At 39.4% G+C, this 24311-nt stretch overlaps 1 protein-coding gene across 5 annotated transcripts in view; it reads left to right on the top strand.

Annotated features, from left to right (window-relative positions):
* Positions 1-24311, top strand: part of xrn1 (5'-3' exoribonuclease 1) — a 136102-nt gene that overhangs the window by 90939 nt on the left and 20852 nt on the right. For 2 of the 5 annotated variants that reach the window (XM_073041505.1, XM_073041508.1), the window contains exons 29-37: positions 2697-2829; positions 4211-4280; positions 4563-4782; positions 5633-5764; positions 7493-7630; positions 8387-8498; positions 10884-10972; positions 11996-12127; positions 14417-14554. In XM_073041505.1, the coding sequence (XP_072897606.1) occupies positions 2697-2829; positions 4211-4280; positions 4563-4782; positions 5633-5764; positions 7493-7630; positions 8387-8498; positions 10884-10972; positions 11996-12127; positions 14417-14554 (1164 nt within the window). Of the gene's footprint in view, positions 1-2677; positions 2830-4210; positions 4281-4562; positions 4783-5632; positions 5765-7492; positions 7631-8386; positions 8499-10883; positions 10973-11995; positions 12128-12926; positions 13569-14416; positions 14555-24311 lie in introns of those variants that run through there. The other 3 variants (XM_073041509.1, XM_073041507.1, XR_012098411.1) reach the window with 3 other exon arrangements.

Raw genomic sequence — 24311 nt, 5'->3', positions numbered from 1 at the left:
GACCTCACCAGTTCCCCAACACCACCACACTCCTCCGGTTGGCGGAACTGGTACTCACACTTAATAACTTCTCTTTTGGCTCTTCCCCCTTTCTTCAGACCAAGGGTGTAGCTATGGGCACTCGCATGGGCCCTAGCTATGCCTGCCTCTTCATGGGTTATGTGGAACAGTCTATGTTCCAAGTCTATACTGGTACTGCTCCCCAACTTTTCCTTCGATACATTGACGACTACATTGGTGCTGCTTCCTGCACACATGCTGAGCTCGTCAATTTCATCGACTTTGCCTCTAACTTTCACCCAGCCCTCAAATTCACTTGCTCCATCTCGGACACTTCTCTCCCCTTTCTCGATCTCTCAGTCTCCATCTCTGGAGATAGACTGTCCACCGACATCTTCTATAAACCCACTGACTCCCATAACTACCTTGATTATACCTCTTCCCACCCTGCCAAATGCAAAACTTCTATTCTCTATTCCCAGTTCCTCCGTCTCTGCCGCATCTCATCCGCTTTCTATTCCAGGACATCCCAAATGTCCTCTTTCTTTAAGAATCGTGGTTTCCCTTCTGCCGTCATCAGTGATGCCCTCACCCGCATCTCCTCCATTTCCTGCACTTTGGCCCTCACCCCATCCTCCCGTCACCACAACAGGGACCGTATTCCCCTTGTCCTCATCTATCACCCCACCAGCCTCCAGATCTAGCATATTATCCTCCGCAACTTCCGCCACCTTCAACAGGACCCCACCACTAAGGACATCTTTCCCTCTCTACCCCTCTCTGCTTTTCGCAGGGATCGTTCCCTCCGTGACTGCCTGGTCCACACGTCCCTCCCCACAGATCTCCCACCTGGCACTTATCCCTGCAAGTGTAAGTGCTACATCTGTCCCTACACCTTCTCTCTTACTACCATTCAAGGCCCCAAACAGCCCTTCCAGGTGAGGCAACACTTCACTTTTGAGTCTGTTGGGGTAATCTATTGCATCCGGTGCTCAAGGTGTGGCCTCCTCTACATGGGCGAGACCTGACACAGATTGGGGGATCGCTTCGTTGAACACCTACGTTCCGTCCGCCACAACAGACAGGATCTCCCGGTTGCCACTCACTTCAACTCTCCTTCACATTCCCATTCGGATATGTCCATACATGGCCTCCTCTACTGCCATGATGAGGCCAAACTTCGGTTGGAGGAACAAGATCTCATATACCGTCTGGGTAGTCTCCAGCCCCTTGGTATGAACATCAAATTCTGCAACTTCCGGTAATTACCTCCCTCTCCCTTCCCCCATCTCACCATCACTCTGTCTCCTCTTCTAGCTGCCTATCACCTCTCATGACTCTGTTTTCTACTACTATCAATAGTGCTTTCCCCTTAGATTCCCCTTGCTTCCCCTCCCCCACCCCTTGATCTTTCCTCTGACTGGTTTTCCACCCTCCCCCCACCTTTATAGGGCCTCTGCCCCCTCCTCCTTTAGTCCTGATAAAGGGTCTCAACCCAAAACATTGACTGCTTCTTTCAATGGATGCTGCCCGACCTGCTGAGTTCATCCAGCTTGTTTGTACGTCTTGATTTGACCACAGCATCTGCAGTGTACTTTGTGAATATCTGTCTGAAGCCAGGTATAAATATAAACATTATTTTCTTGCACTCTGCCTGATAATTTACCCTAAGTTGCATTTTCCACAGCAAATTTCCCATTTTCCAGGTTGCATTGTAAACTAGCGTAAGTGCAAATTTGTAGCTTGGTGTTTCTCCTAAATTAAGAGAAACAGAATTGTACAAAAAAAGTGAAGCACTGGAAACATTTAGCGGGTTAGGTAAGATCTGTGGAATGATAAACAGTTAACATTTCAGAGGATCTTATTGACAACCCATTATGAAGTCTAGTGCTATTAAGCAAGGATGGTACAACCAAACTCACTAATATCTCATTCCAGCTAACCTCAGTCATCCCAAATTTGGAAAGACCCTGAGTGGAATTAAGAACTCAAAATTTAGAGGTTCTGTTCTATGCTTGTGCTGCTTTGTGAGTACTGCAGTGGCCTTTGAATTGTATTCTGTTCTCTTAGAAAGAACAGCTGTATAACAGGAAATAGAAACAGAAAGCAGAATACTGTAAGCCCCTCTTCATCCACTCTTTCCCTCTTCACCTTTATTTTTGTATCCCCAAAGTCATTTTTCCTCCTCATTCAGAGTTTGGCTTGCTGTAGATAAGTTGAGAGATTTGGTACCATTTCATCCAATTCTGTGTTAGGATCTTTAGAGATGGGTTTAATCCAGTCTACACAGTGCCACCAAACAGAAGAGCTCTGTAACATGTAATTGATTTGAAGTTTTATTGTTTTCTTTTCGTGGGGAGTTAAAGAACTCTGATTCTCGGGTAGCAACCTACTGAAACTGAGAGATTAATGGAAAGAGGCCCATACACATTTTGCAAGATTACTATACATACAGTAGATTAATAAGATGGTGGATGTTTTAGAAACTAGACAATGACAAAGTTCAGATGTTTGTGAGCACGTGAGCCTAGGACTAAATTGGAGTCTGATTAGACTTTTGGAGATCTGGAACTTCGATACATTCATAAATAAAATGTGCTGAATCTGCTTTTCCTTTTATCAGTTAAACTGAATTTTAAACACGTGAGTACTTTCAAGATCTTTTTTTCTTTCTAAGTTTTTATTTCCCTACACAGCCCCTGGAGCAACAACATGGTATAGTCCCAGACAAAGATGCAGAGTACCTTTTATTTGATCGTGTTGTGAATGTGAGGGAGGACTTCTCTGTTCCTGTTGGTCTTCGAGGAACTATCATAGGAATGAAAGGAGGTGAAGTTTTAAAGAGCATAATATTTAGAGAAGGTTAAGTGCCATGAATTTGGATAGCAAGGACTCAAGATTTTGACCTTTATAAAGGTCAACAAGAAGTACTTAATTATACTTTTTAAAATGGTCTGTTCAGCTTGATTGTGGTCATTTCGCAATCTGTTTGCTGAGGCTAGAGATTGCCTTGCTTCACTCTGGCCTGCTTTTTATGGGAGGTCTGTCTTTCTCTCAATGGTTGGGATCAAATAAGTTTCTAAGATCACCCATTTTTTTAAATGGGGACTATATTGTTATAAATATTTTTAAAATTCAGAATAATTTTCATGCATGCTTAATTTGAGTGTCCCTATTTTCAAGCTTTTAAATTTTGTAGTTAGTAAGTAGCTTTTACAAGGTCATTGGAGCTTTTTGGCAGAGATGAATACAGAATCCATGTAACCCAGCAACTGGGATTTTCATATGTTCTTATTTATTTGTCATTGTTTTTGTGTATGGTTACTTTGTACTTTGTTCCTATTTCTTAGATCTTTGATATTCTTGGTCTTAAGATATCATGACTGGCTAAGTGTGTATTATTTCTAAATTAGTGGTAAACAAACCTATTCAAAATTTACTGAATTTTTAACATGGTGTGTCATTATTCTATGCAAGCATCCTTATATCTCAATTTAATTTCCCATTAATAAACTGTTGTTCTTCTTGTCTATCTCCACCTGATATCAACATTATTTAAATCTCTCATGTTCCTGCATAATTAATGGCCCACTTGGTGAAAATGTTGTTTCCCTCCCTGACTTTAGCAAACTTGCCCTTCAAATTCCTCATCAAGCTTACTTTGCCTGAACATACATATTTTATGTTTTCTTTCATGTAGATTAATGTGTTGATGGTGCCAGACACAGTTTAGGGCCATGTTTCATCCCTAAAGTAAAGTCAATTTGGAAGAATGATTCAGGTTCAGACTTGGTATAATAACACAATAATGTTCACTCAAAATCCCATTTATTTTGAGAATCTTATGTCATATTACCTGCCCTTTAATTTTTAGTCAGTGTATTCATTAAATCGGTTTTAAATTTAGCAAAATAAATAGTAGGAGTAGTAGGAATGTTGATATTATAAGTTTAACTCAATAGGTCTTTTAAAAAAAACCATTTCTGCAACCTTCCCGCCATATCCCAACATTGCTGTAACTTTTTCGTGCTTTGCTATGGTTATTTGAACTTCTGGAAGCACTATCTTGAACAATTTATATTTGCAATAGTCCTTATTTTGGATTGGAACAGTAAATCTTCTGATTTGTCAAAGTGAAACCAAACTGCAATTTTGCTGTTATTGAGGACTTTCTGCTTTTCAATGATATGTACTTGTCTTCTTTGTATAGCTGAGCGAGAATCTGATGAATTTTATGAAGTATTATTTGATGAAGAATTTCCAAGTGGACTTAGTCTAAGGTTTGTTTATATTTATAGGGTTCTTTGAATTTACTTAATTCACTGTTCAAGTCAATTACATCCACATCTTGTATTTTCATTGATAGGCTTTGCTAACTGAAGGATTGTCCCTTTAACTGAAGTAAAATAAAATTGGTTGTGCTGTATGGAAAGATCATTTAGCCTGGGATAACTTATCTTTGTGGGATTTGAATAATGCTACATTAATGCATTTACTTTCCAAGAATATGAGTACGCTAAAACTGGAGTTTCAGCAACTAATGATGCTACAATTGTTTTTAGATGTTCTTCTGGCCGAGGTTATAGGCTTCCAAAGGGTGCCTTAATCAACCTCAGTCACGGTAATCGCTTGGAGTTTGGAAGCCAGAAAGCAGCAATGTTGTTGAAACCACAGCCAGCGGCGGTATCTCAACATGCTATGTCTCCTTCTTCGCAGTCTGCTCACAAAGTACCAACAGGAGGCTTGAACCACTCCCCTCGATCCCTATTTGTACCTACGCAGGTATGGATATTTAATTTAATTTTGCAAGCACAAATTTATATTGGAAATTTGAAAAAGACACAAAATGCTGATAGGAAACAATAAATCAGTCAGAATCTGAAGAGAGAATGGCTGTTATTATCACAAATGCTGTTTTACCTGTTTGAGTATTTCCTGCTTTTTTAAACTAATATAACTGATTTTCTAGATTTTCAAATTCAAGTTTATCATCAGTCATCCATACACATGTATACTGCCAAATGAAACAACGTTCCTCCGAGATGTACAAATAACATAGTACATGTAACAGACACACAACACATAAAATAATATTGCCCCCATTAAATTAACAAATAATAAGGTTCATTCAGAACACACGTAACAGTATAACACTACTGGCTCTTCATATGTGATGAGAAATGGGTGGTGGCAGGGAGTTCAGCAGTCTCACATACTGGGAAAAACTGTTTCCCATCCTAACAGTTCATGTCCTAATGCCGTGGTACATTCTTCCTGATGATAGGCAGTCAGAAATTGTTGGATGGATGGGAGGGATCAGTGACAATGCTAAGCATAGGTGTTTCCAAAAAGAAATTCACAAGGGTGTTTGGATGTTTCTGAATGGCAGCAAATCTGCAGTTTTATTAATATATTCTTGAATTTCATAGATCCAGCATGATGTGAGATTTTCATTGTGTTTCTCTTAAACCTATTTTCTGCTTGGTTTTCTGAAATACTTTGAGATTGAACTGACTGGGTTGCTATTCTCTGGATCATAATGTGTGGCTCACTTCAGAATCTGCACATTGTAACTTTGTCTAAATTAACTTGAACCAAAAAGTTAATTTTATCTCTGCATTTTAACATTTAGCAGCTTAATGGAAGACAACCATCTCTCAGGGCAGAAAATAGGAGCAATCAAATCAACCATCAGAAAGCGGATGGACTGTCTAGCTTTCAAAGGAATGATGATCTTGAACACAAAGGGGCATCTACTAAAGCGGTAGGACGGATGTTCATTTATTAAATTTTTTTAAAATTAGAAGGGAATATCTTCATTAAATATAGTGAATATTATGTTCTTATTGTATCTCATCCTGTTCCTGCAGACATTCAAAAACCAAATATTTAACTGTTCTCTTACTCTAGTTTGCATAATTACATCATAAACAGCTAGTCCAGCCACATACAATTTTACCAATGTAGAGTCTGGGCTGTATTGCAGTATAATACACTGGATAATGATAGAATTTTCCTTTGATTCATGTTTGCAGAATTTTAACTAACTTTTTATATAATCATTGAATTCCAAACATACTATCAGTAAAACATAATGAAACAAGGACACATCATGTTTCCCATTCATTTATTACATAAACTCAGTAAACTACGTCAAAACTCTCAAATTCTCAATCGGTTATCTTATTGCCAGGGTTATTGTCTACATCAGCCTTTTCCAAGTGCTGTATGACTGTTTCTCAGAGAAGGATAATAGAAATTGTTGCAATGTGTGGTGTGAAGGCCTCCATTATTAGATATATTGACACACAGTTACCTTGTTTATCCCTCTGGGTGCATTCACAGGATTGAGAGTGCTGATGCTGCTAAAAGGGACCATTATAACATTGTACTGTATTTGGAGAGGACTGTTACTGGCAGTGCAGCTATACTGGCAAAAAGCCCAATCTGATTCTCACTGTTGCTTTCTAGTGTTACAGGAGCCTTTCACAAATCTTGCCCTCTGTTTGTGCTCTTAGAGCATGAAATCTTGGTTTGGAGAGGGTGAGCAGTGCAACCATTCATTGCTGAGGTATGGGGCTGAGATGTGCATCCTGGCCAGTAAGATTTCTTGGTAGTGATGAGTTGAATGGCCAGCAAATATTCCCCACACCCCCACCCCACTGAGCTTAAAACCATAAGTAGCCTTTAGGCTTGGAAGACAATATCTCCTATCACTTTGAGTAGGAGATGATAAAAAAGATTGGAAGCTGGACCATCTGTTAACATGTGAGCTACACATTGCCAGCCCCAGAAATGGAAGACACTCAATGTTTGGACCTGTGTTCCTCCTTGAGTTCCCCATGAAAGCAATAAACTATGACACGGCTTCCCAGCAGGTCCAATGCCAACCATCCCAAAACCAAGTCCAAGACAAAGCAGAACAATGTAGGAATTTCAGCAAGTCTCAGCGCAGCACTGCAAACAGTGAAAGGCACAAAGGTTCATGCCCTGTTCCTGATCCAGCCAAACTGAGTTATTCTTTACAAACTCGGATGGTTACTTAGAATTACCAAGGGTGCTATAATGTGTGTAGAACTAAGTAGTATAGTTTCTGCTCTCCATTTTGATTTTCTTTGTCCTTCTATATCTTGCAAGTATGCAAGTGAACTTTGAATGTCATCTTGTACGCAAAACGGTAAAGAAAGATGATTGAAAGGGAAAGTTCATTTTAAAGCAACAACCAGTCTGCCAAAGGAATTTAGCCTGCTGAGTTCTTACAGCAGATTGTGTGTTGCTTCAGATTTCAGCATTTGCAGTCTCGTGTCTACAAAGTACGTATTTCAGCATTTAACCCTATTTACTCATGGAACATGACAAGGAGATTAAACATTTTTATAAGTGTTTCAAAAACTGTTGAATATAAAATTAAATATCAAAATTAACATAAGTTTATATTCATTTGAATACAAACTATGACTTGAGCTGAACTACATATGTATTCATGTCATAGGATCAACTGAAACTGGATGAGTTTTCCAATGTATGGCAATCCTTACAAAGTAATTTTGGAATTTCACCCGTCCCTGCACAAAGCAATTCTCATAATGCAGAACTGGCCAGCAAACCTTCTCCCAGTTGGCAAGAAAAGGTAAGCAGGATCATTGAAATTTTACAACACACAAGGATGCTTTTTAACCAATTGCACTTACATATATAATCTTAATATCATTTTCAAACTTGAAAAGTTTGACATTTGACATTTTCATTGCATAGCACAATGCTTCACAACACCAGCAATTGGGTTCAATTTCTGTCACTGTCTTTAAGGAGTGTGTACATTCTCCCTGTGACTACGTGGGTTTCTTCTGGGTGCTCTGGTTTCCTCTCACATTCCAAAGACGTACAAGCTTGGATTCAGATTAGTAAATTGTGAGTTATGCTTTGTTGGCGCCAGAAGCATGGCAACACTTGAGGGCTGTCCCCAGCAAATCCTTAAACTTTGTTGGTCATTGAAACAAGCAATGTATTTTACTGCATATTGAGTTTTTCAAAGTATGTGTGACAATAAAGCTAATCTCTTTAACCTTATTTTCAATGAAGTATAAAAGAATTTAAAGTAGTCCAAATAAGTCTTTTCCCCCTATATTTGGGTATGCTAGTGAAAGGATGACTTTTGCTTTCATTTTCCCTGCATTTTTAATAGCTTCTTAGGATGTGTTGGGAAAAGTAATTGCTCAGATCATAAAACTCATGTTTTGGACACATTAAAATTTCACATCAGCTATTTTATTGGTGACTATCAAAAGGTCCTCTCATTAGTGACCGAATCCTTCCAGAAGAATGTGACGTAATGTGTTGTGATTTGGGAACACTTTATGTTATTTACTCTTTTCTGCCTTCTTAGCCCGTGTCCCAAAATCCCACAACTACAGAAACTAGTGTGCAGCCATTTAAAACAGATGGACAACAAAAGCAGAAATGGGTACCAGGAGATCAAGTGGCACGAAACAGAAGGGGTAATGACTGGCATGGAATCAATCAAACTTTGTCATATTATTCGCTAAATAAAATCATCTAGTGTTTCAAAGATGCCTGAAATTTTTGTCCCTCACAACTATATTGGAATTTCTTTGGTTTTAAACAGTGTTGCAAACATAGTTATATCTATCAAATGTTATTTTATTAAGCACTTGGATCCAAACAAGTGCGATGCACAAGAGATTCTGCAGATGCTGGAAATCCAGAGTAACACATACAAAATGCTGGAGGAACTCAATAGGTTGGGCAGCATCTACAGAGAGGAATAAACAGTCCACATTTCAGTATGAGACCCTTCATCAGAGAAGAGATTGCAGAGGGGGCCAGTGCGAGTGTGATGTGACTGTTTTTTCCCTCAAAAAGTTTAGCTATTGCAGTAAGGATCACAAAGAACCTACTGTCAGCAATAGAACATGGAACTTCTTTTTGCTTTCTTTAAATTGTTTAGGTATGTTAATCTCTAAATGGACTTGCCCTCTTATGTGGTGAACCAGCAGAACACTGTTGACTAATGGCCCCTCCTTTCTGTTATAAATGTTCGATAACTCAATGGAAAACATTCAGTTCTGAATAACCATATTTTGGCAAAAAGCTGATTATTGCGAATTTATCATAGGCTTGGGGGAAGAGAATGAAATGTAGAATTTAACATTATCCCTGCACTTGTTTTAGGTTTGGTTTTTTTTGTGAATCTTTTGACCTTCAAATTTTAATCATTGCTTTGCTTTATGAATTATATTCCTTGTTTTTTTACAAATGTAATTAATATCAAGAAAATAGAACGTAGAGGGAAAAATCAGTGGATTAGGTAAAATTAGTGGAAGGAGCTTAAGGATTTTCATCTGAACACAGATATTCATAACTGTTTCTGATTGAATGCCAATGTGAATCATTTGAAGGCAAACTTTTAAAAAAGGAACTTAAATTTCAAGAAGTTAAATTTTCAGTTTTTCGACCCAGTGTTTTATTTCTTTTCTATAGAATGATGTTATGATACGCACAGCCATAACAATGCCATAATAAATAAAATTGTCTTGCAAAGTATTGAATCACATCCAGAAAATAGGTTAACAATTTTTATTGTAGATGGTTGGAAGGCTTTGTGTTGATGCCGATTTATTTAAGGATGTGTGTCACATGCTGAAGGATATCCAACCTCAGATCTATCCTGTGTTTACATAGTTGCCCTAATTTTGTTATTGGCGATCAGAGGATACTGAAGTTAGAGGAACTTGGTAATGGTAGCTTTGTTGAAACATAGATTTGGGTGTTCATGATCAATGAACACTCCCTTTTTGACCTTGTAAAGGAAGGAAGGTCATTAAAGCAGATAATTTGATGACACATAGGACAATGAGGTCTTGAGCTTAGAATGATTGACAGCCATAATAATCCTCCTCTCTGTGAGGTAATGAGGTATCTTCCTCTAGATGCTTAATAACTTTATTTATACCAGGGCTCATTAATATTACTTTAAAGTCAAGGACAGTCACTTTCACTTTATCTCTGGCATTCAGTTCTTGGTTCCTTGTTTGGATCAAGTTGTAATGAAGTCTAGAGTTGAGAGGTCCTAGTAAAAGTCAAACCAAACATTGGTAAGCAGCTGACACTTTCCATCAGCTAAGTAATGATTGAGAGTGGACTGAAATAATGAGCTGGGTTATAATTGTCCTGCTTTTTGTAGACAAGAAATGCTGGGCAATTTTCCACATTATCAGGTAAATACCAACATTGTAACTTCTCTTGAACAGTTTATCTGAAAGCACAGCTAATTCTGGAGCTGACATCTTTACTTCAACACCTAGGATGTTAACATACCACATCCCCTGCTTAAGGACATACTCTGTTTTTTCTTGATATCAGATTAGCTGAAATCCAGCTTCTTTGGTGGGGAGTTCAGTAGGAAACTAAAATGGATCATCCACTCAATGAATATGGCTGGACACTGGCACTCACATGTTGTGCCCTTTGATCATGGAGGATAGGGATATCCTTGATGCTACCTCTTCCTGATAGCTATTTGATTACCTATACTCATTCATGACTAAGTATCAACAAATTGCTGAGCTACTTTCTGATCCATTGTTCGTTATAAGTTATTCAATTACGTATTTTTCCTCATTTTTGTAACTACTTGAAACATTGAATTTTATGCACTTGAAACATTAATTTATCTTGTATCTTAATAGATGTTCATTTGAACTATTGAGTTTCCTACTATGATATTTCTTCCTGTCTCTGTGGTTATTCAGTTTTTAATTTATCAATGCTCTTTGTAATTAAACTGTTCTTGCTTGTGTGGCAGAATTCTTTTTGACCATTTGTATTCTGGTCATTAAAGCTTATTGTCTTGCATCCATTAGCAAAAGAGGATAACTCTGAAAATTTCAAGGTGAGAACTCGGGGACCTGAAAGCACTGGCCAGTCACAATCTAAACTGCCAAATAAACAGGTATATACACAGTTCAGGATTGTAACTTGGAATGTGATTTTTTGAAGTTTGGATGTAGAGATTACAACATTGGTCTCCACACAGAGTCTGGTTTTACAGATCACATTTGTTGATGGCTAGCTGTTCATGGCGAAGTAGGTCTTTGAATTCCATCCTTGACTATGCAAATATGAATGCCTGAGTCGAGTTGTGGCTCAAATGCTAACATATCCAGAACATTGAGATCTGTGGCAGAGCCAAGATATATTGTAGATAAAATCTGGAAGCATATTGTACCTACCCCTTAGCTTATGGTATGAATATCTGGCAAATGAGCAGCAGTTCCAGCAGTACAGTGGTTTTGCTGTCTCATAGTTCTGGCAACACTGGTTCAATCCTGACCTCTTTTGCTGTCAGTGACCCACATAAATTTGCCTCAGTTACTCTGGTTTCCTCCTGCATCCCAAAAATATGCACATTGATTGTTAAAGTAGCCAAATTATTCCTAGCGTGTATACAAGTGGGAGAATCTGGGAGGGAGCATTTGGGAAGATTGAGTGTAAAATGGATTAGAATTAAATTAGTGTAAAAAAAGATGATGCTTGATAATGGCTGTAGCTTGATCAGCCAAAAATTCCTGCGTCTGTGTTACATGCTATGACATTAGAATGGCATTACCAGCTCTTTGTAGAAGTGCGTGTCTCATTTTACTTTCTGTTCTATTATTTTAATGTTTTAATTTATTTTGTTTAAATGTTTAATCATTTGTATCTAACTAAATAATTTTAAGTATTTCTATCAGAAACAATTAAAAATAAGTTAAAAAGCTCCTGCTGAGCAGAAACAGGGTAAGCATATGAACTTTGAGCTGAGTCCAAGATAATGCAAACCAACATCTGTACAGATTGGTATCTGCATTCTTATCTGTGGAAAAATTGTAAATGTAATCAATAGTCCATTTTTTGTCAGTGATAGCATTATTCATAGCCCTAAATTATTTAAAAACACTCTTAAACTGTGAAATGTTCTTTTGAACCTCTGCAGGCATGTACTGGTACTAGTAAACAAAGTATGAAAATTCTCAAAAGGAATGAAGAATCATGTGAGCAGAAGCCTGTTGTAGAAAATTGTCAGTCATGTCCATCTTCAACAGAAAAGAATAATTCCTCCACCAAGGTAAGAACCCCACTTGCAGCATCATGTAGAGATTTTGAGAGGCGTAGTTGAAATGTGAAATTGCTTTTTTTTTGAACTGGAGAATATACAATTAAGTGTGAATACTCAGTTGGTACGAATATTTTAGTTCAATAGGTAACTGGGTTTCACTGTCTGAATTAAGGACCAGGATTTAAATTGAAACTTCTCCTCTAACTCTTAATATAGTGTAAGTAGTTTGCATGCTGGCTGCATAAGGAAAATATGGAAGGCTAAACAAAACAAAAGAAGCTTGTGAAGAGTGGCAAAAAAAGTCGACTAATCTTTTATTATTAGTATTGTGTAGTATTGTACCTTTTAAGATTTAGTGTGTTTGAAAGAAATTCGACTAGAAGGGAGAGTGATTTAAATGGGATAATTTTGTGCTCAAGATCTTTAGAGAACAGCTCATTATTTCCATAGGCAAATCTAGAAATAATGGGTAATTTTCCTATTGGAACTAGTTTGCTCAGCTTTAATAATCTTCACATTAATTAAAAAAAAATCTAAAATCTGGAACTCTTTTACCCATCCTCCTCCCCCCCCAAAACAAACTGATGAGGAAGTCGGTTGAAAATATTGTAATTGGTTTAGATTTTTTTTAAAGTAGTATGGTTAATAGATGAGGAACATTGTGGGAAAATGGATTAAGGATAGCAAACATTTATAAATGATAGAACAGGCTCGAGAAGCTGAATGCTCTTGTTCCTTATTCACTTGCATGAAAGAGAAAGAGTATAGTTTGCTAATAATAATTATTAAATTAAAAATATACTTCCAGATGAACAGAATGCAAGATCCACCTAGTCAAGCATGAAAGATCGCCCAGCTATTGAATAATGTGATTCTAACGTGAATAGTGTAAATGTGGTTAAGTTAGGTGTTGCACTGAAATTAGTCCTTTTGATCTGAGCAAACGTGATCAAATATACTTAATGGCCACTCTATTAGGTACCCCTGTACACCTGCTTGTTACTGTAAATATATAATACTGTTGCAGCAATTCGATGAATAAAAGTATGCAGACACGATCAAGAGGTTCATTTGTTGTTCAGGCCAAACATCATATTGGGGAAGAAATGTGATCGAAGTGACGTGGGCTGTGGAATGATTGTTGGTGCCAGACAGGATGGTTTGAGTGTCTCAGAAAATACTGATCTGGGATTTTCATGTACAACAGTCACTAGTGTTTACAGAGAATGGTGTGAGAACCAAAAAAAACCATCCAGTGAGCAGCAGTTCTATCACCGAAATGAGAGAAAATCAGGAGAGAATGGCCAGACTGGCTCAAGCTTATAGGAAAGTGGCAGTAACTCAAATAACCATTGAGTTATACACAATAGTGGTGTGTAGAAGAGCATAACACACAACTCATCGAACCTTGAAGTGAATGGGCTAGAGCAACAGAAGACCACAAACATACAGGAGGTACCTAATAAAGTGAGATTTTAAAAGCATCTACGGATGTATTTGACAAATGGAAAGAGATAATAATTAAACTGTCTTTTTCTATTACTATTTATCCCTTTTTGTACATTTTGTGCCTATATTTATATGGAACTTGCCCTTAATATTTGGCTTTGAACATTAAATCTTTTGACCATTTCAACTTGCATGAAGACAGGTTTTTATTTCAATGAATATATCATATTCTCCTAAGTAATGTCCACATGTCTGTTAGGCCACAGTGTCATTAAAGAGAGAAACTCAAAGATTTTTCTGTTTCAAGTTGAGTTTGATTTCTGCAATTCTGGAAGACAAAGTCATGTGCATTAATTTTTTTCATAAAATTTTTGTGTGATGTGTTATATTTTCTATAATTCAAGGGTTTAAAATATTATAATTGTAGAGGAGGAGAATATCACAACAGTGTGGATAGGAAAAGTTTAGAGGGGTATGGGGTAATACAGCTAATATAAGCAAATGGGGCTAGCTCAGGAAACCACCTTGGCAAGCAACAATATGCTGGGCTGAAGGCCTATTTGCATGCCATGTAACTCAATGGTTATATTTCTTATATCATTAAGTACATTATCTTTACAACAAAAGAAATCACTGGAAGTTGTTTTGCCAGTATGGATTATATTGTTCTTGTCACTCAACCACATATTTTGTAATCTCATTTGATTTAGTCTTTGTTCTTGGTGTTTATCTTTGAAGGAAAATAATGTTTTTATGTCTCCAATTTTGTATTGCTCCAAGGATATCGAGCTATCCTTTGTGGTTGCTTTTTGAATTTTTGTTCGATGTTACAATGCAGTATATCAACAGGTGTCATCTGATTTTGAAGAACTGTTAGTTTCATTGAAGACACCCAGTGGACAAGCAGAGAAAGATGCACAAGACTCACAGTCTAAAGAAAACAGGGGAAATAATGGAGAACCTTTATCTCCACAGTCTTTTGCAATGGTATGTCTTGTTAAGACAGTTATGTTTTTGATATTTCAAAACAACTACCTAAAAGAAAAGGGGGATATAAGCTTTCTATTATTGCCACATTTGTGCATCTGAGAATAGCAATATCTGAATCCTTGGCAATAAGTTCACATCCTGTTCTGGTTCATGAACTTTGGCTCTTGGTCAAATTATGCAACACATTACTCTTGCAGAGATACACAAACGCATTGTCTGATTCTTAACTATTAATATTGAGGTATCCCTTCAGAGAGATGTGTCAGGAATGTGGTGGTCTCAACAACTGTTTCAAGGAATATAGAGCAGCTTGTAGATTTATGGTTGTTGGGAGGTTAATACTACTGATAAAATTCTTGGTGCTGGTTAGAGGTTTCCGATTTGCCTGGCTCTGTTTTACAATGAAGGTTAGCTTACTTTGACATTGTGCCGACAGCAGATAGGTACATGTCAAAGTTCAAAGTAAATTATTATCAAAGTATATATGTCAGCATTAAAAACCCTGAGATTTGTTTTCTTGTGGGGATACTCAGCAAATCCGAGAACCAGAATAGAATCAAGGAAAGACTGCACCCAACAGGGCAGAGAAACAGTCAATGTGCAAAAGACAACAAACTCTGCAGTGCAAAAGAAAAAAAGAAATAATAATTGTAAATAAACAATAAATATCGAGAACCTGAGATGAAAAGTCCTTGAAAGAGAGTCCTTAGGTTGTGGGAACAGTTCAGTGAAGGAGCAGGTGACTTTAGGTGAAGTTATCCCCGCTGGACAGCATAGCAGCGCCTCTACTTCCTTAGTTTGTAAAAATTTGGCATGACAAATAAAGCTTCTATAGATGTGTTGTGGAGAGTCTATTGACTGACTGCAACACAGCCTGGGATGGAAATGCCAATGTCTTTGAACAGAAAATCTTACAAATGGTAGTAGATACAACCTAGTCCATCACTGGTAATGCCCTCCCCACCATGTGCATATCTATATGGAGTGTTGTTGTAGGAAAGCAGCATCCATCAATAGGGATTCTCACCAGTCAGGTCATGCTCTCTTCTGGCTTCTTCCAGTTACAGGAGCCTCAGGACCTACACTACCCCACCAGGTTCAGGAGCAGTTTTTACCCCTCAACCATCAGGCTCTTTAACCAGAGGGGATAACTTCACTCACTCCATCACTGAACTATTCCTACAACCTATGGAGTTACTTTCAAGAGCTCTTCATCTCAGGTTCTTGACAATTATTGCTTATTTATTTTTATTTGTTTGTATTTGCAGTTTGTTGTCTTTTGTACATTTTATGTCTATAATGTTGGGTGCAGTCTTTTATTGATTCTATTGTGTTTCTTGTATTTACAGTGTATGCTGGCAAAAAAATGAACTTTCAGGGTTACAGTGGCAGCATTTATGTACTTTGATAATAAATTTACTTTGAACTTTGAAGCATCTCTGCACCCAATCCACTCATATTTTGTCTTCTACAGGGAGAAAGTAATGACTTAACATATCAAAGGTATACGAAAGGTTTGCAGTAATCCAGAAAGTAAAATGATAGTTAATTGCAGTACTAAAAAGAAAATAATCAAATCAAACAAATTATTACCTGATTGGTTTCTCTGCTAAGGTAGGTATTTCTCTGCTAAGAAAGATTTACCAGGATAATTAATAAATGAAAAATTTAAAAAGTTAAAACATCTGACATGATATACAGTGTGGATACAATTGTGTTCATGTCAGCTGCCATTTCTTTGTGTATTTGGATTCTGAGAAGGAATTTGATAGGGTGCCATATAAAAGGTGTTGGGACAATGTACAAGCATGGAATGAAGATCGGTTGTCACATAAAAGAAAGAATTGTGATAAACAGATCTTTTTTTCAGGCTGGTAGGATATCAGTAGAAGAGTGCCCAAAGAATCATATCTTGGCCATCAATTATTCTGGGATTTATATTTCACTGATCTGGAGGATAGGGCAGACTGTAAGGTCTCCATATTTACTCATGACATGAAAATCACTGAGAAAGCATGTTGTGATGAGGATAAATAGACAATAGGTGCAGGAGTAGGCCATTCAGCCCTTCGAGCCAGCACCACCATTCAATGTGATCATGGCTGATCATCCACAATCAGTACCCTGTTCCTGCCTTCTCCCCATATCCCTTGACTCTGCTATCTTTAAGAGCTCTATCTAACTCTTTCTTGAAAGCATCCAGAGAATTGACCTCCACTGCCTTCTGAGGCAGAACATTCCATAGATCCACAACTCTCTGGGTGAAAAAGTTTTGCCTCAACTCCGTTCTAAATGGCCTACCACTTATTCTTAAACTGTGGCCTCTAGTTCTGGACTCCCCCAACATCGGGAACATGTTTCCGCATCTAGTGTGATCAATCCCTTAATAATCTTAAATGTTTCAATTAGATCCCCTCTCATCCTTCTAAATTCTAGTGTGTACAAGCCCAGTCGCTCCAATCTTTCAACATATGACAGTCCCGCCATCCCGGGAATTAACCTCGTGAACCTATGCTGCACTCCCTCAATAGCAAGAATGTCCTTCCTCAAATTTGGAGACCAAAACTGAACACAATACTCCAGGTGTGGTCTCATCAGGGCCCTGTACAACTGCAGAAGGACCCCTTTGCTCCTATACTCAACTCCCCTTGTTATGAAGGCCAACATGCCATTGGCTTTCTTCACTGCCTGCTGTACCTGCAAGCATACTTTGTACTGATGTACAAGAACACCTAGGTCTCGTTGTACTTCCCCTTTTCCTAACTTGACACCATTCAGATAGTAATCTGCCTTCCTGTTCTTGCCACCTGTTACATACCCCTTAACTGGGTTAACAGACCAGCAGAAATGGAAGGATACGTTGGAGTCTGGTGGTACTATAACTAAAGGTGCTTATTAGTAAACTAAGCAATATAGTATCAAAAATGCATATATACATATAAAACAGGTTAGCAATAATAAAAACAGAAGTGTAGGAATAATAATCAACAGTAATAAACAAGCTCTATTGTTGAATAGCTCTAAGTAAATGAATTGTCATAAGAGAATATAGAGTTCAGTTCAGTTCGTGCTGAGCTAGTTGGTTGTTGTGTTGCAATTGTTGGAGAGAGAGAGCAGAGATGTAAGCAGCTGCAGCAGGCAAATCTTCCGTTGTCTTCTTGTTCCATCGTACCGTTATGGTCATTCGGTTATGACCCCTCCGTTCTCGGCTAGACCGTTCTTCTGTGGTGGACTCGTCACTCTGGCATGAGTGGACACACACACAAGCCCCCACTGGCCCTGCCGTCACACTGTGAGCTTTGTGACCGATCTCCTGATTCGGTCCTTGAAGCCCCCACCTTTCAGTGGGTGCACAACACTCTCAGTGTCCAATGGTGTGTCTGAGGGTGTCTCCCCAGACCCGTCTTTTATCCCCACTGACGGGGTATCAGCCATCCATCAACTCAATATGTCCATGTCCATCAAACTAGTCCACTCCCTGCTGTCTCAGCAAGAATGTTAACGAGCAAAGAAGCGTCCTTGTTGCAAAAGGTAAATAATCAGTGAAGAAGTCATAATACATAAATCAGTCGTCTCGCTCTTATCTGTAGCAGATGCCTTTACCTCTGTTCTTCATCTCTCTCTCTCTCTCTCATTAGCAGCATAGTTTCCGGTTGGGGGGGGAAGGGTAACTCCGGACCCCATTTCCATCAGGTCTGTTCAGCACTCATAACACCCCCATCCTTCAAAGAATTTTCACCAGGGTGAAAATTAACTAGTAAGGCACATTACAGAGTCTAATGTAATATAGAAGTGGTCATTAACTACAAGAGTAACACAGACATACTTTCAAATTAACATCTGGATAAACAATCAGCAATTACATTGTCAGTCCCCTTTACATGTTGTATTTTAATATCAAATTCTTGTAACAGACTCCAACTTAATAACCGCCTATTTTTATTGTTCATGTTAGTCAAAAATACCAAGGGGTTATGATCAGTGTAAACTATCAATGGTTTCTGTGCCGAACAAATGAAGACCTCAAAATGCTGTAACGCCAGGATAAGTGCCAGTTATTCTTTTTCTACAGTGGAATTAATTCTTAGCTTAGGTGTATATTACAAAGTGTGAACCAATACATGTGTGATTATAATGTAGTACATTACAGAAATTTGTGCAAATACTAATCTGTATTTCACTTTTAAACTTAACATTCAGTCAATCAATCTACCATGACATTGTTTTTATCTTTCACAAGCTTCGTCTAAAAAAAAGTCAAATTCCCGCAAAACCAGATCCTGTTATTCAAAGTGGCATTTGGTCAACCCTTGCCTCTTTTCCACTTAACTCTCACGTGGTTAGCTGGCTCACCAGCCCAGATTAGGCTTTCACAGACTCCCTGCACAGGAGCTAGCTTATCACTAATGTTTTCCAAACTAAGTCCATTTACTGAACTTCCACACCACATTAATTTTAAGCAGGTCATTAATTTTATCTTCAGGATCTTTAATTCTATTAGTTTCCAGTTTAACACCTGCAGGTGATCCCCCTTGGTCAAAACAACACTTCAAGTTCTGTCTCTCCAAATCACCAACTTGAGCAACATCAAGTTGTCTATCTTTAAATTTCAAAACAAACTATAATTGATTGTTGGGATAATTGGGAGAGATTTTGAATGATTTCTTCTCTTCGGTATTCACTAAGGAGAAGGATATTGAATGGTGTAAGGTGTGGGAAACAAGTAAGGAAGTTATGGAACCTATGACAATTAAAGAGGTGGAAGTACTGGCGCTTTTAAGAAATTTAAAAGTGGATAAATCTCCGGGTCCTGACCGGATATTCCGCAGGACCTTGAGGGAAGTTTGTGTAGAGATAGCAGTAGCTCTGACGGAGATCTTTCAGATGTCATTAGAAACGGGGATTGTGCCGGAGGATTGGCGTATTGCTCATGTGGTTCCATTGTTTAAAAAGGGTTCTAGAAGTAAGCCTGGCAATTATAGACCTGTCAGTTTGACATCAGTGGTGGGTAAATTAATGGAAAGTATTCTTAGAGATAGTATTTATAATTATCTGGATAGACAGGATCTGATTAGGAGTAGCCAGCATGGATTTGTGCGTGGAAGGTAATGTTTGACAAACCTTATTGAATTTTTTGAAGTAGTTACGAGGAATGTTGACGAGGGTAAGGCAATGGATGTAGTCTATATGGACTTCAGCAAGGCCTTTGACAAAGTTCCACATGGAAGGTTAGTTAAGAAGGTTCAGTCGTTAGGTATTAATGCTGGAGTAATAAAATGGATTCAACAGTGGCTAGATGGGAGATGCCAGAGAGTAGTGGTGGATAATTGTTTATCGGGATGGAGGCCGGTGACTAGCGGGGTGCCTCAGGGATCTGTTTTGGGCCCAATGTTGTTTGTAATATACATAAATGATCTGGATGATGGGGTGGTAAATTGGATTAGTAAGTATGCTGATGATACTAAGGTAGGAGGTGTTGTGGATAATGAGGTGGGTTTTCAAAGCTTGCAGGGAGATTTATGCCGGTTAGAAGAATGGGCTGAACGTTGGCAGATGGAGTTTAATGCTGAGAAGTGTGAGGTTCTACATTTTGGCAGGAATAATCCAAATAGAACATACAGGGTAAATGGTAGGGCATTGAGGAATGCAGAGGAACAGAGAGATCTAGGAATAACAGTGCATAGTTCCCTGAAGGTGGAGTCTCATGTAGATAGGGTGGTGAAGAAGGCTTTTGGAACGCTGGCCTTTATAAATCAGAGCATTGAGTACAGAAGTTGGGATGTAATGTTAAAATTGTACAAGGCATTGGTAAGGCCAAATTTGGAATATTGTGTACAGTTCTGGTCACCGAATTATAGGAAAGATATCAATAAATTAGAGAGAGTGCAGAGACGATTTACTAGGATGTTACCTGGGTTTCAGCACTTAAGTTACAGAGAAAGGTTGAACAAGTTAGGTCTCTATTCATTGGAGCGTAGAAGGTTGAGGGGGGATTTGATCGAGGTACTTAAAATGTTGAGAGGGATAGATAGAGTTGACGTGAATCGGCTGTTTCCATTGAGAGTAGGGGAGATTCAAACGAGAGGACATGATTTGAGAGTTAGAGGGCAAAAGTTTAAGGGAAACACGAGGGGGTATTTCTTTACTCAGAGAGTGATAGCTGTGTGGAATGAGCTTCCTGTAGAAGTAATAGAGGCCAGTTCAGTTGTGTCATTTAAGGTAAAATTGGATAGGTATATGGACAGGAAAGGAGTGGAGGGTTATGGGCTGAGTGCGGGTAGGTGGGACTAGGTGAGATTAAGAGTTCGGCACGGACTAGGAGGGCCGGAATGGCCTGTTTTCCGTGCTGTGATTGTTATATGGTTATATGGTTATATGGATTCACAGGCACCTTGTTAACAAACCATTGTTTAGTTAACGGTCAACAGTCCTGGAACCCTTTGATCAACAGTCCTGGAACCAAACCCGACTTTAAATTTACTTTATTCAAAAGTTCAGTAACACTTTTTCTCTCAATATCATCCATCTCACCAGCTTTCATCTCATCACTAACTTTTAGAACACCTTCTAACACAAGTGACTGAGAATTCTCACTTTCCACTGGTGCCAGGGTTAACCCTTTCTTCACTGAACCAAGTCCATCTGATCCAAAAGGACTGCATTCCTTTTTAACCAAGTCAGATACCTCAGACCTTTCCTGAGTTTCAACACAAGGCTCAGTACACTGTGCATCCACAGGTACTTCCTCAACCTGCACACAGGCAAATGGGACATCTGCCTCTCCTTTCAATACCAGTCCCCCTTTCAAATTCCAAGTTCCCCTGATCCTCCCAGGTACTCTCTGGGCTACTCTCATCTGGAGTAAACTCAACCTTGCGGGTTAAAACAACCTCGTCTGCTAACCCAGCAGACTCCCTCAGGGTAGCGGCATCCTTTTCATCTAGGACTGCCCTTATATCATCGGGAACACACTTAAATTCTTCAACCACAACCAGCTCTTTCAAGCTACATAAATCACCAGTGTCCAACCCTGGATCTTCTAGCTGCCACATCTGTTTCTCATCTTGGCTCTGTGCCTCTATAAACTCCTTCCTCACTCCAGAATGTTCACCTAGGGGTATCTTATGGGCAAAGTTCAAAATTCTGTTTCTTGACAACACTAAATTTTCCTCGTCTCCCTTTCTATCCTTAACCCCACTACCCTTTTCCTCCTCATCCGGTAACCCCTTCTGATACAAGGTCAGTAAAAACGTCTCTGCTAAATCAACACTGGACTCATTTAAACTGGTTCATGTCTCAGCTGCCTTTCTAGACATGCTGTGAGTTATTGCGCAGGTGGGATAAATCTTGGAATCTATGGGCGGGTCCTCAGCACTGGCAGGCTTGCTAGTCAGCTTCACTGCTGAATACACATCCTCTCCTGCAAGATCATTACCGAGTTCCGACCGTACCCCTATTTCAACTGGTCCAGATACCAGGTCATATTTCAGGAAGATCTTGGGCAAAGGTATGGCCTCAGTCCCTTTTCCGATACCTTTTAACACATTTACCTCCCCAGTCTCGGTCTCAGCACCGAAGTCTAACACCTTCCTTAGAATCAATGACTGACCAGCCCCAGTATCTCTCCAGATCCACAGGAGAACTGGGGTTTTTCCCTCCTTCACGGATACCATCCCCTCCAAAATAAACCTCTCACGCCCCTCTTGGGCTCTGTCTAACCTCGCCTTCCTCATCGGTCTGCTGACCGGCTCAATGCAACCAGTCGGAGTTGTCGTCTTTCCTTTTCCTGTCTCCTTCTTCGGAGCCATGCACTTAGATGCTATGTGGGCAGCTTTCCCACAATTATAACACGTAAAGTTGGGAACCTTCTTGCCAGCCTGCTTTTCCTCCTCCTTGCCTTTTCCGGTAGTCCCCGGCTTATTCTCTGCCTTAGCCAGTGGGCTTTCTCTACCATCCCTACTGCCTCTCTGGTTGCTCTTATTTGTGGGAAATTTTGTCTTGTGGGTTAAGGCATACTCGTCTGCTAACTTGGCAGTCACAGACAGAGTCTCTGCCTCCTTCTCATCTAGATAGGTCCGCATACCTTCAGGGACACAATCTTTGAACTGCTCAATCAGCATTAGCTGTAACAGTTTGTCATAATCTCCAGTGACCCCTTTCGAGGTACACCAATGCTCACGGGCAAACTTTAAATACGTGCGGTCCCACGGCTTTCTCAAGTTCCAGAACCTCTGCCGGTATGCCTGTGGAACCAACTCGTAACTCCTCAGTATAGCCCTTTTTACTTCATCATAATCTTTAGCCTCCTCCATAGATAATGCCAAATAGGCTTGCTGAGCCTTCCCCCTAAGTACACTCTGCAACAGAACAGCCCACTTCTCCTTAGGCCAGTCCTCATTCATAGCAATTTTCTCAAAATGGAGGAAGTACCTATCGACATCCATCTCCTCGAATGGGGGTACCAACTTAATCTGCTGACCAATCTTGAACCCCTTGTTTGGGTCTGCTTCCTGGTCCTCTCCCCTCAATGCCTTTAACCTTTCTTTTTCCAGCTCAAATTGCCTCTCCCTCTCCCTTTCTTCCCTCTCCTTTTCAGCCTCTTCCCACTCCAGCTTCCTTATCCTGAGCTCATGCTCCCTTTTCTTATCCTCCTCAGCCAACCTTAATTTTTCCAACTGTAGCTGAAGCTCACTCTCGGCTGGTTTACTCTCAGGGAACAGCTCCAATACCTCCGACGGGAACACCACCCAGGATACATAATATGTGGCTATTGCTCTCTATATCTCCAACTTTCTCATCGCTGGTTTCACCGCCGAGAGATTCAACTGTCTCGCAATACTCAATAATTCCACCTTTCTGGCATCCTCTAATGCCCCGTCCTTTAAAAATTTGTCAATCCCCATCTCTGCTGGTTTCCCTTCTGGTTATCCACACAACCAGATCAGATAAGGGACTTCTATCCTAATTCAATGACCCCCCCCCCCCAAAATTTGGTAATCAAATCCCAGACGAGCCCCCAATTTGTTACATACCCTGTAACTGGGTTAACAGACCAGCAAAAATGGAAGGATATGTTGGAGTCTGGTGGTACTATAACTAAAGGTGTTTATTAGTAAACTAGGCAATACAGTATCAAAAATGCACATATACATATAAAACAGGTTAGCAATAATAAAAACAAGTGTAGGAATATTAAACAACAGTAATAAACAAGCTCTATCAAAGTTTAGGGGTAAATGAATTGTCATAAGAGAATATAGAGTTCAGTTCAGTTCGTGCTGTGGTAGTTGGTTGTTGTGTTGCAATTGTTGGAGAGAGAGAGCAGAGATGTAAGCAGCTGCAGCAGGCAAATCTTCCGTTGTCTTCTTGTTCCATCGTACCGTTATGGTCATTCGGTTATGACCCCTCCGTTCTCGGCTAGACCGTTCTTCTGTGGTGGACTCGTCACTCTGGCATGAGTGGACACACACACAAGCCCCCACTGGCCCTGCCGTCACACTGTGAGCTTTGTGACCGATCTCCTGATTCGGTCCTCGATGCCCCCTCCTTCCTGTGAATAGTTTTGAACCAGGATAAGGTAAGTTCCTTTTGGAAAGAATTTGAAAAAAATGACTGGAATTGGCACATCTTAGAGGCATGATGGACCAATATCTTTTCATAAGAAACTTAGTATGTTATGCCTTTATCTTATGTTACTTTCCAATTTTAACCAAATATAATAAAACTCCATTAATGTGGCATGGTTGGTTGGGTC

This window comes from Hemitrygon akajei, chromosome 3, assembly GCF_048418815.1.
Source record: "Hemitrygon akajei chromosome 3, sHemAka1.3, whole genome shotgun sequence".
In the NCBI taxonomy this organism is placed as follows: Eukaryota; Metazoa; Chordata; class Chondrichthyes; order Myliobatiformes; family Dasyatidae; genus Hemitrygon; species Hemitrygon akajei.
This window is presented reverse-complemented; position numbering and strand designations above follow the sequence as displayed.